The following is an 18,863-nucleotide window of genomic DNA, read 5'->3' on the forward strand; positions in this document are numbered from 1 at the left end:
GGGGTCAGGGTTCAGGGGTCGGGGGTCAGGGCTCAATACCTTCTCTAGGGAAACGATGTGCTGTGTTTAGGGTCGGGGGTCAGGGTTCAGGGGTCGGGCGTCAGGGTTCAATACCTTCTCTAGGGACATGATGTGCTGTGTTTAGGGTCAGGGGTCAATACCTTCTCTAGGGACATGATGTGCTGTGTTTAGGGTCAGGGGTCAATACCTTCTCTAGAGACATGATGTGCTGTGTTTAGGGTCACAGGTCAGGGGTCAATACCTTCTCTAGGGACATGCTGTGCTGTGTTTAGGGTCAGGGGTTGGGGGTCAGGGGTCAATACCTTCTCCAGGGACATGATGTGCTGCCTCTGCCGGTCGTCCAGAGCTTGGCCCTTGCTGGTCAGGGAGGCTCTCTCCTCCTCCAGCCTCGTGACCTTGTCCTTGAGGCGGCTCCGCTCGCTGTCCAGGTCCCTGATGGCTGCTTCCTGGGTCATCTGGGACGCCTGGAGGCTGCCGATCTGACCTGAGACACCACCACCACACAACACATCATCCATCTGTCCCTGTCCCTACCCGTCTATCTCTATATCTATCTATCTATCTATCTATCTATCTATCTATCTCTATATCTATATCTATATATCTCTATATCTATATCTATATATCTATATATCCATCCATCCATCCATCCATGAGGAGAGGGGAAGGGAGAGGACAGACAGACAGACAGACAGACAGACAGACAGACAGACAGACAGACAGACAGACAGACAGACAGACAGGTTCTCACTAGCTTTCAGCAGTATCTCGGTGGCTTGCTGCTGCACTCTGTCCCGCGTCGCCTCCAGCTCCACCTCGGCCTCCTTCTGACGGATCGCCACAATCTGGGAGTCCTGGGTGACCTCGTCCAGGTGTTTGGTCACCTCCTAAACGACACAAAGAGCATGATGGTGACCTCGTCTAGATGTTTGGTCACCTCCTAAACAACACAAAGACCATGATGGTGACCTCGTCCAGGTGTTTGGTCACCTCCTAAACGACACAAAGACCATGATGGTGACCTCGTCTAGATGTTTGGTCACCTCCTAAACAACACAAAGACCATGATGGTGACCTCGTCTAGATGTTTGGTCACCTCCTAAACAACACAAAGACCATGATGGTGACCTCGTCTAGATGTTTGGTCACCTCCTAAACAACACAAAGAGCATGATGGTGACCTCGTCTAGATGTTTGGTCACCTCCTAAACGACACAAAGAGCATGATGGTGACCTCGTCTAGATGTTTGGTCACCTCCTAAACAACACAAAGAGCATGATGGTGACCTCGTCTAGATGTTTGGTCACATCCTAAACAACACAAAGACCATGATGGTGACCTCGTCTAGATGTTTGGTCACATCCTAAACAACACAAAGACCATGATGGTGACCTCGTCTAGACCTCCTGAAAAGCTACCTGAAGAGGTATAATCACCTTGACGTTGCTCTCTGCAGTGCTCAGGGCAGCCTCTAGGGGGAGGTATAATCACCTTGACGTTGCTCTCTGCAGTACTCATGGTGGCCTCTAGGGGGTGGTATAATTACCTTGACGTTGCTCTCTGCAGTACTCATGGCGGCCTCTAGGGGGCGGTATAATCACCTTGACGTTGCTCTCTGCAGTACTCAGGGCGGCCTGCAGGCGGTGGCTCTTGTCGCGGTTGTCGCGTGCCTCGTCGCTAACGCGCGCTAGCTCTGCGCGCAGCTTTCCCAGCGTCTTCTGAAGGGCCGCCTCCTGGCTCTGGAACTCGCGGCGTAGCTCCGCCTCCGTGCGTTTCCACGCCAGCAGGTTGTCGGCGGTGAGCTGCTGCGTGCGTTTCATCGCCTCCAGCTCGCGCTCGTAGAACGCCTGAGCCTGCGGAGAAAAAACAAATAAATATACCGTACATACATGTTTATGTTTAACACTCACTGCCCCCTGGTGGACGCTCGTAGAACGCCTGAGCCTTAACACACTCACTGCCCCCTGGTGGACGCTCGTAGAACGCCTGAGCCTGTTTAACACACTCACTGCCCCCTGGTGGACGCTCGTAGAACGCCTGAGCCTTAACACACTCACTGCCCCCTGGTGGACGCTCGTAGAACGCCTGAGCCTGTTTAACACTCACTGCCCCCTGGTGGACGCTCGTAGTACGCCTGAGCCTTAACACACTCACTGCCCCCTGGTGGACGCTCGTAGAACGCCTGAGCCTGTTTAACACTCACTGCCCCCTGGTGGACGCTCGTAGAACGCCACTCACTGCCCCCTGGTGGACGCTCGTAGAACGCCTGAGCCTGTTTAACACTCACTGCCCCCTGGTGGACGCTCGTAGAACGCCTGAGCCTGTTTAACACACTCACTGCCCCCTGGTGGACGCTCGTAGAACGCCTGAGCCTGTTTAACACTCACTGCCCCCTGGTGGACAACACACTCACTGCCCCCTGGTGGACAACACACTCACTGCCCCCTGGTGGACGCTCGTAGAACGCCTGAGCCTGTTTAACACTCACTGCCCCCTGGTGGACGCTCGTAGAACGCCTGAGCCTGTTTAACACTCACTGCCCCCTGGTGGACGCTCGTAGAACGCCTGAGCCTGTTTAACACTCACTGCCCCCTGGTGGACGCTCGTAGAACGCCTGAGCCTGTTTAACACACTCACTGCCCCCTGGTGGACGCTCGTAGAACGCCTGAGCCTGTTTAACACACTCACTGCCCCCTGGTGGACGCTCGTAGAACGCCTGAGCCTGTTTAACACACTCACTGCCCCCTGGTGGACGCTCGTAGAACGCCTGAGCCTGTTTAACACACTCACTGCCCCCTGGTGGACGCTCGTAGAACGCCTGAGCCTGTTTAACACACTCACTGCCCCCTGGTGGACGCTCGTAGAACGCCTGAGCCTGTTTAACACACTCACTGCCCCCTGGTGGACGCTCGTAGAACGCCTGAGCCTGTTTAACACACTCACTGCCCCCTGGTGGACGCGAGTACCGACGCTCGACTGCCGACCCGTATCTACTTGGTTTTAGTGTGATTGGCGTCCGGTTTTTGTGGCGTCCATTTTAGATGCTAAATGTTTTTTGCGTCAATGCTAGCGAGCTAAAATGTTCCAACCAGGATCACCGGATAATCAGAAAAGACCTCCGAACATCTGCGTTTTGTCAAAACCTTGGAGCGCTCCGTAGATTTAGAGCTATTCAGATGTTCTGTCCGCCAGTAGGCTATACAGGAAGGGAACGGCAGTGCGGGTGCGCAAAACCGGCCTAGGATCGCTGAAGAAGGAAAGGACAAGCCAACCGGCCTAGGATCGCTGAAGAAGGAAAGGACAAGCCAACCGGCCTAGGATCGCTGAAGAAGGAAAGGACAAAATGAGAAAAGTAAACAGCGATCCCGTTCGATATCTATAATAAAGCTTTTCTGACGGAACGTTCCGCCAGGAGCAGATTCTGTGTAAATTCCGCCTGGGCCTGGAATATAGATATGAATTACTAGAATTTCGCCGCCCTTCGGGCGGCTCATCCTAGTTCCGTTGCAGCGCAATGGGAAGAAGGAAATTGCGAGATTTGACAGACTCCACTTCATGTTTCAGCTGTGTTTTTAAACCCAGTATTGTGCCCTTCACATGTAGTAACGGATGGGTATTATTATTATTTGTTGTATTTTATTTTCACATCAAAGCAAATGAAATTAAATTAAAATAAGCACACATGAAACTGCTTTTTACTGGATAAAGTATCAGTGTTCTCCGAAATCTGTCAATCTTTGTCAACTCAGCACGTGTTGACAACGCATTGTAAACAGAAGCCGTGTGTGTGTCACAGCAAAAGTGGTGACCTATAGAATCCTGTACATAGAAGCATCACGCAATCGTCACCCCTACACAGCTGTCATTAATTAATGGTCTTGACTTGATTGCCTATGCGTTCAAGTTATATAGGGTGAAAACCGTGAAATGCACAGGCTGATCTTACATCGCGGCTGGCTGCCACTGCAGGCAACATGCACATTTCCAAGAAAGTTTCAGGGCACACTACTGTGTCTAACAATGTGGATTAGAGTTTGCTCACTTTTGTGCTGGTGAATTTGAGAAAAAATGTAAGGACTGGAAAGCTGTGTCTTTCTCTATCTCTCTCCCTTTCTCTCTGTCTCCCTCCCTCGCTGGGGTGAAGACGTGTGTGCTGTCTCTCTCTCTCGCTCTCTTCTCTCTCCTCCCTCTCTGGGGTGTGTGTGTGGGGGGGGGGATTAGTTGCGCTGCCTTCGACAGTGCTATACTTCTCCAGCAGCGGTGCAGAACCGAGAGAGTGACACATTCTTTTGGATGTAAACTGCGCAACTTTGAGCTGTAAAGATCGGATTCTGTAGTCGCACCGGTGCTACAAAGTGAATTTGACAACTCGCAGGGTGATATTTTAAGTCGCAAATGCGAGTACCTAGTCGCACTGTCGAGCCCTGTGTAGTGTAGTGCCATTTGCGCTGCATCGCGAGGCGATCCAAAATCCCCCCCCCACGCACGCACGCACACACACACACACACACACACTGTACGTAGCTGTTTGTTGTTGCAGCGCGCGTGTAGTGTTGGTGTTGTTGTTGTTCTTATCCATATATGCGCGTCGGTTTGTCCCGCTTGTACCACGCCAGGTGTCGACGCGGTCGTGTGTGCATTATTTTAAGTGTCCAAGTTAGAATCGGTGTGTGCGGTGTGTAGTTGTTCTTTGTCTACTTTTGGTATGTGTGTGTGTGGGTCACGTGGTGGGCTTTGAGCAAATGGGAGAGGGAATGTAGTGTTGCCAGGTCCGCGTATTGTAAGCGAGTGGTAGTGTGTGTAAGTGGCGTGTTGAATGGCATTTTTTCTGTGCTTGTTTTCATAGACGTGGCAAGAAATTAGGCGGGGGTGTCGGTGCTTGTGGCGTGTTTGTGTTTATTATTGATATTGATATTGTTTGCGAGTGTGGACGGGAGGCGGCTTTAGTGGCAGTGCAATGACAATTTTTACGCGGGTGGTGTTGAGTGTGGGCGTGCGGCGCGACATGAGGAGATAGCCGTGGATCGACGCGGAGGTAAGTGTGTGACGTGTTAGTGTGTTGTTGCTGCTTCGGCGTCGGCACGCAGCGTGTTCCTGCTTCGGCGTCGGCACCCAGCGTGTCAGTGACGTAGTAGCTGGTGACTTTGGGTATTGGGTTGCGTACATGTTTTGTATAATAGATATTAATATATTAATAATATTATAAATATAGATACGGGTGTATCAGCCCCGCCCCCTCGAGAGACCCGGAAAATAACCCCCCGTTCCTTTTCCTCGTAGACTTTTCAAAAAGTATTTATTTAAAGACGTTTACGACAACTCTTACGCCGCGGACAAAGACAACTCTTATTTAAAGACGTTTACGCCGCGGACAAAGACAAATCATGACAATAAACACAAACTTTGGTTGAAAGTAAGTCAGCCACACAGCTCAACTATGCAAAACTGAGTAGGGTAAGTGAGTCAGCATTTTTGTAGTGTTTTTATTCTCCCCTGTTTTGTTTTTGGGCACTTTTGCTGACCCAGCTCTGTTGATGCGCGTGGATAGACATATTTCTGCTTACAGTAACCCAGATAAAACGTTCATATTCATGGAAGATAGCAGGAATATCACCACGTTATCCAGGTCGAGTTGCTGTCAGACAGAAAACTAAATAAAAAGTAACTTGTGTTTTAACACATTTAGACCTGAGAACGATTCTAAAAAATGGCTTCTAAATCCTAACAGTATTCTGAAATATCTATGTTTCTGTATCAGTGGTGCTCAATATTTCATGTCAAGGACCCCAACAATTATCTGTAATTGCCCGCCGACCCCATCTGAAAATATGTGACTAAATTTGACTGAGGGACTGCCATTGGATTTCTTTTGAATGTCATGTGAAAGCAGGGAATCATAGCTTCAAATTGTCATATTGGTTGTTCAGTTTGACCCACCAGTTTTGGAGATATGGCTTATAGAGTAATGTCTTGCAGAGAAACAGCGAGTTGAGAAAACAGGCTTGAAAAGGTTCACTTCTGTGGTCTCTAACATTACACCTAGCTACATGTTTAAGCATTTATTTCATATTTACATGTCTTCTGTGGTCTCTAACATTACACCTAGCTACATGTTTAAGCATTTATTTCATATTTACATGTCTTCTGTGGTCTCTAACATTACACCTAGCTACATGTTTAAGCATTTATTTCATATTTACATGTCTTCTGTGGTCTCTAACATTACACCTAGCTACATGTTTAAGCATTTATTTCATATTTACATGTCTTCTGTGGTCTCTAACATTACACCTAGCTACATGTTTAAGCATGTATTTCATATTTACATGTCTTCTGTGGACTCTAACATTACACCTAGCTACATGTTTAAGCATGTATTTCATATTTACATGTCTTCTGTGGACTCTAACATTACACCTAGCTACATGTTTAAGCATTTATTTCATATTTACATGTCTTCTGTGGACTCTAACATTACACCTAGCTACATGTTTAAGCATGTATTTCATATTTACATGTCTTCTGTGGTCTCTAACATTACACCTAGCTACATGTTTAAGCATTTATTTCATATTTACATGTCTTCTGTGGACTCTAACATTACACCTAGCTACATGTTTAAGCATTTATTTCATATTTACATGTCTTCTGTGGTCTCTAACATTACACCTAGCTACATGTTTAAGCATTTATTTCATATTTACATGTCTTCTGTGGTCTCTAACATTACACCTAGCTACATGTTTAAGCATTTATTTCATATTTACATGTCTTCTGTGGTCTCTAACATTACACCTAGCTACATGTTTAAGCATGTATTTCATATTTACATGTCTTCTGTGGACTCTAACATTACACCTAGCTACATGTTTAAGCATTTATTTCATATTTACATGTCTTCTGTGGTCTCTAACATTACACCTAGCTACATGTTTAAGCATTTATTTCATATTTACATGTCTTCTGTGGTCTCTAACATTACACCTAGCTACATGTTTAAGCATGTATTTCATATTTACATGTCTTCTGTGGACTCTAACATTACACCTAGCTACATGTTTAAGCATTTATTTCATATTTACATGTCTTCTGTGGACTCTAACATTACACCTAGCTACATGTTTAAGCATGTATTTCATATTTACATGTCTTCTGTGGTCTCTAACATTACACCTAGCTACATGTTTAAGCATTTATTTCATATTTACATGTCTTCTGTGGACTCTAACATTACACCTAGCTACATGTTTAAGCATTTATTTCATATTTACATGTCTTCTGTGGACTCTAACATTACACCTAGCTACATGTTTAAGCATTTATTTCATATTTACATGTCTTCTGTGGTCTCTAACATTACACCTAGCTACATGTTTAAGCATGTATTTACCTTGGTCAGCTTGGCCTCGTATTCCTCCACCAGTCTCTTCTTGTCTTGTTTGAGCTCCTCTACTCGCTCCGTCAACGACTCCACCTGCAGGACGACACGGGAACAACATCCTAGTGTCAGCCTCATGCTTTGGTGCACTGCTCCTCCTTGTGGAAACTACAATGACCACAATGCTTTGGTGCACTGCTCCTCCTTGTGGAAACTACAATGACCACAATGCTTTGGTGCACTGCTCTTCCTTGTGGAAACTACAATGACCACAATGCTTTGGTGCACTGCTCTTCCTTGTGGAAACTACAATGACCACAATGCTTTGGTGCACTGCTCTTCCTTGTGGATAGGGGGAGGGGCTTACTGTCTTACTGAGACAAAATGTAGTCCAGGAAGTAAGTGAGCCCAGTGTCGATGACATCAGAGACACTGGGCTTACTGCTAAAATCTAAAATATCTAAAACCACAAATTATACACATAAAGACCCCCAGGAAAGTGTTCTAAATCTTCTAAACGTCATTAACATATATTTATTTTACAAAAAGGGTGAAGTTTCCCTTTAATTATATGGTTACCTCAGCCTTATGGAGCTGGCCCAGTTTCTCCTGGTCCTTGCTGTGGTTCTGGTGTAATTAATTATGTTAATTAGATGTTAATTAGATGCTAATTAGATGGTTACCTCAGCATTATGGAGCTGGCCCAGTTTCTCCTGGTCCTTGCTGTGGTTCTGGTGTAATTAATTATGTTAATTAGATGTTAATTAGATGCTAATTAGATGGTTACCTCAGCCTTATGGAGCTGGCCCAGTTTCTCCTGGTCCTTGCTGTGGTTCTGGTGTAATTCATTATGTTAATTAGATGTTAATTAGATGGTTACTTCAGCCTTATGGAGCTGGCCCAGTTTCTCCTGGTCCTTGCTCTGGTTCTGGTGTAATTAATTATGTTAATTAGATGTTAATGAGATGTTAATTAGATGGTTACCTCAGCCTTATGGAGCTGGCCCAGTTTATCCTGGTCCTTGCTGTGGTTCTGGTGTAATTCATTATGTTAATTAGATGTTAATTAGATGGTTACCTCAGCCTTATGGAGCTGGCCCAGTTTCTCCTGGTCCTTGCTGTGGTTCTGGGTGTGGTTCTGGTGGGATCGCAGCAGCTCGTGGATCTCCTGCCGGTGCTGGTTCTTCTGCTCCTCCAGGGAGCTCCTCTTCTCCTGGTCGAAGGAGGCCTGGGCCGACGAGAAGGTCCGCAGCTTCTCCTCGAACGACCTCCGCATCTCCTCCACCTCGCGAGACATGGACACCACTCGCTGAGTGTGCTGTCAACACACAACCATACCAAGGGTTAATAGTTCTACAGACATGGACCCAGTGCTGTCAACACACAACCATACCAAGGGTTAATAGTTCTACAGACATGGACACAGTGCTGTCAACACACAACCACAGACATGGACCCAGTGCTGTCAACACACAACCACAGACATGGACCCAGTGCTGTCAACACACAACCACAGACATGGACCCAGTGCTGTCAACACACAACCATACCAAGGGTTAATAGTTCTACAGACATGGACACAGTGCTGTCAACACACAACCACAGACATGGACCCAGTGCTGTCAACACACAACCACAGACATGGACCCAGTGCTGTCAACACACAACCACAGACATGGACCCAGTGCTGTCAACACACAACCACAGACATGGACCCAGTGCTGTCAACACACAACCACAGACATGGACCCAGTGCTGTCAACACACAACCATACCAAGGGTTAATAGTTCTACAGACATGGACACAGTGCTGTCAACACACAACCACAGACATGGACCCAGTGCTGTCAACACACAACCACAGACATGGACCCAGTACTGTCAACACACAACCACAGACATGGACCCAGTGCTGTCAACACACAACCATACCAAGGGTTAATAGTTCTACAGACATGGACCCAGTGCTGTCAACACACAACCACAGACATGGACCCAGTGCTGTCAACACACAACCACAGACATGGACACAGTGCTGTCAACACACAACCATACCAAGGGTTAATAGTTCTACAGACATGGACCCAGTGCTGTCAACACACAACCACAGACATGGACCCAGTGCTGTCAACACACAACCACAGACATGGACACAGTGCTGTCAACACACAACCACAGACATGGACCCAGTGCTGTCAACACACAACCACAGACATGGACACAGTGCTGTCAACACACAACCATACCAAGGGTTAATAGTTCTACAGACATGGACCCAGTGCTGTCAACACACAACCACAGACATGGACCCAGTGCTGTCAACACACAACCACAGACATGGACCCAGTGCTGTCAACACACAACCACAGACATGGACCCAGTGCTGTCAACACACAACCACAGACATGGACCCAGTGCTGTCAACACACAACCATACCAAGGGTTAATAGTTCTACAGACATGGACCCAGTGCTGTCAACACACAACCACAGACATGGACCCAGTGCTGTCAACACACAACCACAGACATGGACCCAGTGCTGTCAACAGACAACCACAGACATGGACCCAGTGCTGTCAACAGACAACCACAGACATGGACCCAGTGCTGTCAACACACAACCACAGACATGGACCCAGTGCTGTCAACACACAACCACAGACATGGACCCAGTGCTGTCAACAGACAACCACAGACATGGACCCAGTGCTGTCAACAGACAACCACAGACATGGACCCAGTGCTGTCAACACACAACCACAGACATGGACCCAGTGCTGTCAACACACAACCACAGACATGGACCCAGTGCTGTCAACACACAACCACAGACATGGACCCAGTGCTGTCAACACACAACCACAGACATGGACCCTTGCTGTCAACACACAACCACAGACATGGACCCAGTGCTGTCAACACACAACCACAGACATGGACCCAGTGCTGTCAACACACAACCACAGACATGGACCCAGTGCTGTCAACACACAACCACAGACATGGACCCAGTGCTGTCAACACACAACCACAGACATGGACCCTGTGCTGTCAACACACAACCACAGACATGGACCCAGTGCTGTCAACACACAACCACAGACATGGACCCAGTGCTGTCAACACACAACCACAGACATGGACCCAGTGCTGTCAACACACAACCACAGACATGGACCCAGTGCTGTCAACAGACAACCACAGACATGGACCCAGTGCTGTCAACAGACAACCACAGACATGGACCCAGTGCTGTCAACACACAACCACAGACATGGACCCAGTGCTGTCAACACACAACCACAGACATGGACCCAGTGCTGTCAACAGACAACCACAGACATGGACCCAGTGCTGTCAACAGACAACCACAGACATGGACCCAGTGCTGTCAACACACAACCACAGACATGGACCCAGTGCTGTCAACACACAACCACAGACATGGACCCAGTGCTGTCAACACACAACCACAGACATGGACCCAGTGCTGTCAACACACAACCACAGACATGGACCCTTGCTGTCAACACACAACCACAGACATGGACCCAGTGCTGTCAACACACAACCACAGACATGGACCCAGTGCTGTCAACACACAACCACAGACATGGACCCAGTGCTGTCAACACACAACCACAGACATGGACCCAGTACTGTCAACACACAACCACAGACATGGACCCAGTGCTGTCAACACACAACCACAGACATGGACCCAGTGCTGTCAACACACAACCACAGACATGGACCCAGTGCTGTCAACACACAACCACAGACATGGACCCAGTGCTGTCAACACACAACCAGAGACATGGACACAGTGCTGTCAACACACAACCACAGACATGGACCCAGTGCTGTCAACACACAACCACAGACATGGACCCAGTGCTGTCAACACACAACCACAGACATGGACCCAGTGCTGTCAACACACAACCACAGACATGGACCCTTGCTGTCAACACACAACCACAGACATGGACCCAGTGCTGTCAACACACAACCACAGACATGGACCCAGTGCTGTCAACACACAACCACAGACATGGACCCAGTGCTGTCAACACACAACCACAGACATGGACCCAGTGCTGTCAACACACAACCACAGACATGGACCCAGTGCTGTCAACACACAACCACAGACATGGACCCAGTGCTGTCAACACACAACCACAGACATGGACCCAGTGCTGTCAACACACAACCACAGACATGGACCCAGTGCTGTCAACACACAACCAGAGACATGGACACAGTGCTGTCAACACACAACCACAGACATGGACCCAGTGCTGTCAACACACAACCACAGACATGGACCCAGTGCTGTCAACACACAACCACAGACATGGACACAGTGTGCTGAGTGTGCTGTCAACAGACAACAGCCAAAGAGTTTAGAGTTTTGGTCGACAGAAATCCATTCCTTACAGTTTTCGGCGTCGTCTTTTTCGACAGGCCTTGAAGGAGTCGTAATGGCACATTTTACACTTGGTCGTGTGCTGAAAAAAGTAGTGTGTAGGGGGTAGTGGTTAGGGGGTAGTGGTTAGGGGGTAGTGTGTAGGGGGTAGTGGTTAGGGGGTAGTGGTTAGGGGGTAGTCGTTAGGGGGTAGTGGTTAGGGGGTAGTGGTTAGGGGGTAGTGGTTAGGGGGTAGTGTGTAGGGGGTAGTGGTTAGGGGGTAGTGGTTAGGGGGTAGTGTGTAGGGGGTAGTGGTTAGGGGGTAGTGGTTAGGGGGTAGTGGTTAGGGGGTAGTGGGTAGGGGGTAGTGGTTAGGGGGTAGTGGGTAGGGGGTAGTGGGTAGGCGGTAGTGGGTAGGGGGTAGTGGTTAGGGGGTAGTGGTTAGGGGGTAGTGGTTAGGGGGTAGTGGGTAGGGGGTAGTGGTTAGGGGGTAGTGGTTAGGGGGTAGTGGTTAGGGGGTAGGGGTTAGGGGGTAGTGGTTAGGAGGTAGTGTGTAGGGGTTAGGGGGTAGGGGTAGTGTTATAAGGGTACCTGTGCTTCAGTACAGAGCTGCATGTCTTCAACACGTTGCCGGTAGGCCTCAAACTCCTGCAGAGCCTGTCTCTTCATCCGGTCGTGAAGCTCCATGGACTCCTCCAACGAGCTGATCCGTCTCTTCAGGTCCAGCTCCTCACTGATGGTACTCTTATACTGAAACACGCACGCACGCACGCACGCACGCACGCACGCACGCACGCACGCACGCACGCACGCACGCACGCACGCACGCACGCACGCACGCACGCAGGCACGCAGGCACGCACGCACACAGGCAGGCAGGCAGGCAGGCAGGCACGCACGCACGCACGCACGCACGCACGCACGCACGCACGCACGCACGCACACACGCACGCACACACGCACGCGCACATTAAATTGCAGGTAATTATAGATATACGCAAACATTTTGTGGCTCATGAACACACACTATTTATATATAAAATACACTGGAGTCAGTGAGAGCTCAGTGACCAGCTCTATTTATATATAAAATACACTGGAGTCAATGAGAGCTCAGTGACCAGCTCTATTTATATATAAAATACACTGGAGTCAATGAGAGCTCAGTGACCAGCTCTATTTATGTATAAAATACACTGGAGTCAGTGAGAGCTCAGTGACCAGCTCTATTTATATATAAAATACACTGGAGTCAATGAGAGCTCAGTGACCAGCTCTATTTATATATAAAATACACTGGAGTCAATGAGAGCTCAGTGACCAGCTCTATTTATGTATAAAATACACTGGAGTCAATGAGAGCTCAGTGACCAGCTCTATTTATATATAAAATACACTAGAGTCAGTGAGAGCTCAGTGACCAGCTCTATTTATATATAAAATACACTGGAGTCGATGAGAGCTCAGTGACCAGCTCTATTTATATATAAAATACACTGGAGTCGATGAGAGCTCAGTGACCAGCTCTATTTATATATAAAATACACTGGAGTCGATGAGAGCTCAGTGACCAGCTCTATTTATATATAAAATACACTGGAGTCAATGAGAGCTCAGTGACCAGCTCTATTTATATATAAAATACACTGGAGTCAATGAGAGCTCAGTGACCAGCTCTATTTATATATAAAATACACTGGAGTCAATGAGAGCTCAGTGACCAGCTCTATTTATGTATAAAATACACTGGAGTCAGTGAGAGCTCAGTGACCAGCTCTATTTATATATAAAATACACTGGAGTCAATGAGAGCTCAGTGACCAGCTCTATTTATATATAAAATACACTAGAGTCAGTGAGAGCTCAGTGACCAGCTCTATTTATATATAAAATACACTGGAGTCGATGAGAGCTCAGTGACCAGCTCTATTTATATATAAAATACACTGGAGTCAATGAGAGCTCAGTGACCAGCTCTATTTATATATAAAATACACTGGAGTCGATGAGAGCTCAGTGACCAGCTCTATTTATATATAAAATACACTGGAGTCAATGAGAGCTCAGTGACCAGCTCTATTTATATATAAAATACACTGGAGTCAGTGAGAGCTCAGTGACCAGCTCTATTTATATATAAAATACACTGGAGTCAATGAGAGCTCAGTGACCAGCTCTATTTATATATAAAATACACTTGAGTCAATGAGAGCTCAGTGACCAGCTCTATTTATATATAAAATACACTTGAGTCAATGAGAGCTCAGTGACCAGCTCTATTTATATATAAAATACACTGGAGTCAATGAGAGCTCAGTGACCAGCTCTATTTATATATAAAATACACTTGAGTCAATGAGAGCTCAGTGACCAGCTCTATTTATATATAAAATACACTTGAGTCAATGAGAGCTCAGTGACCAGCTCTATTTATATATAAAATACACTGGAGTCGATGAGAGCTCAGTGACCAGCTCTATTTATATATAAAATACACTGGAGTCGATGAGAGCTCAGTGACCAGCTCTATTTATATATAAAATACACTGGAGTCAATGAGAGCTCAGTGACCAGCTCTATTTATGTATAAAATACACTGGAGTCAATGAGAGCTCAGTGACCAGCTCTATTTATATATAAAATACACTAGAGTCAGTGAGAGCTCAGTGACCAGCTCTATTTATATATAAAATACACTGGAGTCGATGAGAGCTCAGTGACCAGCTCTATTTATATATAAAATACACTGGAGTCGATGAGAGCTCAGTGACCAGCTCTATTTATATATAAAATACACTGGAGTCGATGAGAGCTCAGTGACCAGCTCTATTTATATATAAAATACACTGGAGTCAATGAGAGCTCAGTGACCAGCTCTATTTATATATAAAATACACTGGAGTCAATGAGAGCTCAGTGACCAGCTCTATTTATATATAAAATACACTGGAGTCAATGAGAGCTCAGTGACCAGCTCTATTTATGTATAAAATACACTGGAGTCAGTGAGAGCTCAGTGACCAGCTCTATTTATATATAAAATACACTGGAGTCAATGAGAGCTCAGTGACCAGCTCTATTTATATATAAAATACACTAGAGTCAGTGAGAGCTCAGTGACCAGCTCTATTTATATATAAAATACACTGGAGTCGATGAGAGCTCAGTGACCAGCTCTATTTATATATAAAATACACTGGAGTCAATGAGAGCTCAGTGACCAGCTCTATTTATATATAAAATACACTGGAGTCGATGAGAGCTCAGTGACCAGCTCTATTTATATATAAAATACACTGGAGTCAATGAGAGCTCAGTGACCAGCTCTATTTATATATAAAATACACTGGAGTCAGTGAGAGCTCAGTGACCAGCTCTATTTATATATAAAATACACTGGAGTCAATGAGAGCTCAGTGACCAGCTCTATTTATATATAAAATACACTGGAGTCAATGAGAGCTCAGTGACCAGCTCTATTTATATATAAAATACACTGGAGTCAATGAGAGCTCAGTGACCAGCTCTATTTATGTATAAAATACACTGGAGTCAGTGAGAGCTCAGTGACCAGCTCTATTTATATATAAAATACACTGGAGTCAATGAGAGCTCAGTGACCAGCTCTATTTATATATAAAATACACTAGAGTCAGTGAGAGCTCAGTGACCAGCTCTATTTATATATAAAATACACTGGAGTCGATGAGAGCTCAGTGACCAGCTCTATTTATATATAAAATACACTGGAGTCAATGAGAGCTCAGTGACCAGCTCTATTTATATATAAAATACACTGGAGTCGATGAGAGCTCAGTGACCAGCTCTATTTATATATAAAATACACTGGAGTCAATGAGAGCTCAGTGACCAGCTCTATTTATATATAAAATACACTGGAGTCAGTGAGAGCTCAGTGACCAGCTCTATTTATATATAAAATACACTGGAGTCAATGAGAGCTCAGTGACCAGCTCTATTTATATATAAAATACACTTGAGTCAATGAGAGCTCAGTGACCAGCTCTATTTATATATAAAATACACTTGAGTCAATGAGAGCTCAGTGACCAGCTCTATTTATATATAAAATACACTGGAGTCAATGAGAGCTCAGTGACCAGCTCTATTTATATATAAAATACACTTGAGTCAATGAGAGCTCAGTGACCAGCTCTATTTATATATAAAATACACTTGAGTCAATGAGAGCTCAGTGACCAGCTCTATTTATATATAAAATACACTGGAGTCGATGAGAGCTCAGTGACCAGCTCTATTTATATATAAAATACACTGGAGTCGATGAGAGCTCAGTGACCAGCTCTATTTATATATAAAATACACTGGAGTCAATGAGAGCTCAGTGACCAGCTCTATTTATGTATAAAATACACTGGAGTCAATGAGAGCTCAGTGACCAGCTCTATTTATATATAAAATACACTAGAGTCAGTGAGAGCTCAGTGACCAGCTCTATTTATATATAAAATACACTGGAGTCGATGAGAGCTCAGTGACCAGCTCTATTTATATATAAAATACACTGGAGTCGATGAGAGCTCAGTGACCAGCTCTATTTATATATAAAATACACTGGAGTCGATGAGAGCTCAGTGACCAGCTCTATTTATATATAAAATACACTGGAGTCAATGAGAGCTCAGTGACCAGCTCTATTTATATATAAAATACACTGGAGTCAATGAGAGCTCAGTGACCAGCTCTATTTATATATAAAATACACTGGAGTCAATGAGAGCTCAGTGACCAGCTCTATTTATGTATAAAATACACTGGAGTCAGTGAGAGCTCAGTGACCAGCTCTATTTATATATAAAATACACTGGAGTCAATGAGAGCTCAGTGACCAGCTCTATTTATATATAAAATACACTAGAGTCAGTGAGAGCTCAGTGACCAGCTCTATTTATATATAAAATACACTGGAGTCGATGAGAGCTCAGTGACCAGCTCTATTTATATATAAAATACACTGGAGTCAATGAGAGCTCAGTGACCAGCTCTATTTATATATAAAATACACTGGAGTCGATGAGAGCTCAGTGACCAGCTCTATTTATATATAAAATACACTGGAGTCAATGAGAGCTCAGTGACCAGCTCTATTTATATATAAAATACACTGGAGTCAGTGAGAGCTCAGTGACCAGCTCTATTTATATATAAAATACACTGGAGTCAATGAGAGCTCAGTGACCAGCTCTATTTATATATAAAATACACTTGAGTCAATGAGAGCTCAGTGACCAGCTCTATTTATATATAAAATACACTTGAGTCAATGAGAGCTCAGTGACCAGCTCTATTTATATATAAAATACACTGGAGTCAATGAGAGCTCAGTGACCAGCTCTATTTATATATAAAATACACTTGAGTCAATGAGAGCTCAGTGACCAGCTCTATTTATATATAAAATACACTTGAGTCAATGAGAGCTCAGTGACCAGCTCTATTTATATATAAAATACACTGGAGTCGATGAGAGCTCAGTGACCAGCTCTATTTATATATAAAATACACTGGAGTCAATGAGAGCTCAGTGACCAGCTCTATTTATATATAAAATACACTGGAGTCAATGAGAGCTCAGTGACCAGCTCTATTTATATATAAAATACACTTGAGTCAATGAGAGCTCAGTGACCAGCTCTATTTATGTATAAAATACACTGGAGTCGATGAGAGCTCAGTGACCAGCTCTATTTATATATAAAATACACTGGAGTCAATGAGAGCTCAGTGACCAGCTCTATTTATATATAAAATACACTGGAGTCAATGAGAGCTCAGTGACCAGCTCTATTTATATATAAAATACACTGGAGTCAATGAGAGCCCAGTGACCAGCTCTATTTATATATAAAATACACTGGAGTCAATGAGAGCTCAGTGACCAGCTCTATTTATATATAAAATACACTGGAGTCAATGAGAGCCCAGTGACCAGCTCTATTTATATATAAAATACACTGGAGTCAATGAGAGCTCAGTGACCAGCTCTATTTATATATAAAATACACTGGAGTCAATGAGAGCTTAGTGACCAGCTCTATTTATATATAAAATACACTGGAGTCAATGAGAGCTCAGTGACCAGCTCATGAACAAACATTATTTCTGAATGACTGAGACCTTTTGTAAAGTAATCACTTCTGGAAAATAACAGACATGTAACACATTATTGTCTGCTGTGTTGCTATTCGATGTGTACACTGTGTAAATGTTTACAGAGGTATCTAAAGAGCACAAAGTACCTTTCTGAATGTGACATAGTATCGCGAGACTGTCAAATCTCGCGATACCTCCGAAAAACAGAAACGATACCTGCTGCAGTTTATCCACACAATAAAATGTCTAAATAAAATGTCTCAATGGTTCATAGTGTTTGTTATGAGCTGGTCCAGCCGGCTCCATTCACTGCTTTGTATTCATGTAACTTCCGGTGCAAGATTTGTCGCGGGCCTGGTGACGAGGCCGTCGCGTTATGATGACGAAACCGGAAATCAAGCCATGCTCTGGGCTGCTAGGGCTTCTGGGAAAATGAGTTCAATGCGAGTGAACGGCTGGTTTGTTTGGACTACAACTTGCAATGACTAATCCTTAACCTGTCAGAAACATCCACATATTCCACCATCATGTGGTCATACCACATATGGTCATACCATACCATATGTTAGGTATGACCACATATGGTCATACCATACCATATGTTAGGTATGACCACATATGGTCATACCATACCATATGTTAGGTATGACCACATATGGTCATACCATACCATATGTTAGGTATGACCACATATGGTCATACCATACCATATGTTAGGTATGACCACATATGGTCATACCATACCATATGTTAGGTATGACCACATATGGTCATACCATACCATATGTTAGGTATGACCACATATGGTCATACCATACCATATGTTAGGTATGACCACATATGGTCATACCATACCATATGTTAGGTATGACCACATATGGTCATACCATACCATATGTTAGGTATGACCACATATG

The 18,863-nt window shown here is 45.0% G+C and overlaps 1 protein-coding gene across 1 annotated transcript in view; it reads right to left on the reverse strand.

The window, feature by feature from the left end:
- LOC306919068 (protein FAM184A-like) overlaps positions 1-18,863 on the reverse strand; it is a gene marked incomplete at its 3' end in the record, with an annotated part of 59,294 nt that overhangs the window by 3,752 nt on the left and 36,679 nt on the right. The window contains exons 3-8 of the mRNA XM_079531904.1: positions 12,403-12,561; positions 8,478-8,717; positions 7,413-7,496; positions 1,624-1,875; positions 773-908; positions 324-505 (exon numbers count right to left, since the gene is read on the reverse strand). Of these exons, the coding sequence (XP_079388030.1) occupies positions 324-505; positions 773-908; positions 1,624-1,875; positions 7,413-7,496; positions 8,478-8,717; positions 12,403-12,561 (1,053 nt within the window). The remainder of the gene's footprint in view (positions 1-323; positions 506-772; positions 909-1,623; positions 1,876-7,412; positions 7,497-8,477; positions 8,718-12,402; positions 12,562-18,863) is intronic.

The sequence above is a fragment of the Electrona antarctica genome, assembly GCF_951216825.1.
Source record: "Electrona antarctica genome assembly, contig: scaffold_522, whole genome shotgun sequence".
In the NCBI taxonomy this organism is placed as follows: Eukaryota; Metazoa; Chordata; class Actinopteri; order Myctophiformes; family Myctophidae; genus Electrona; species Electrona antarctica.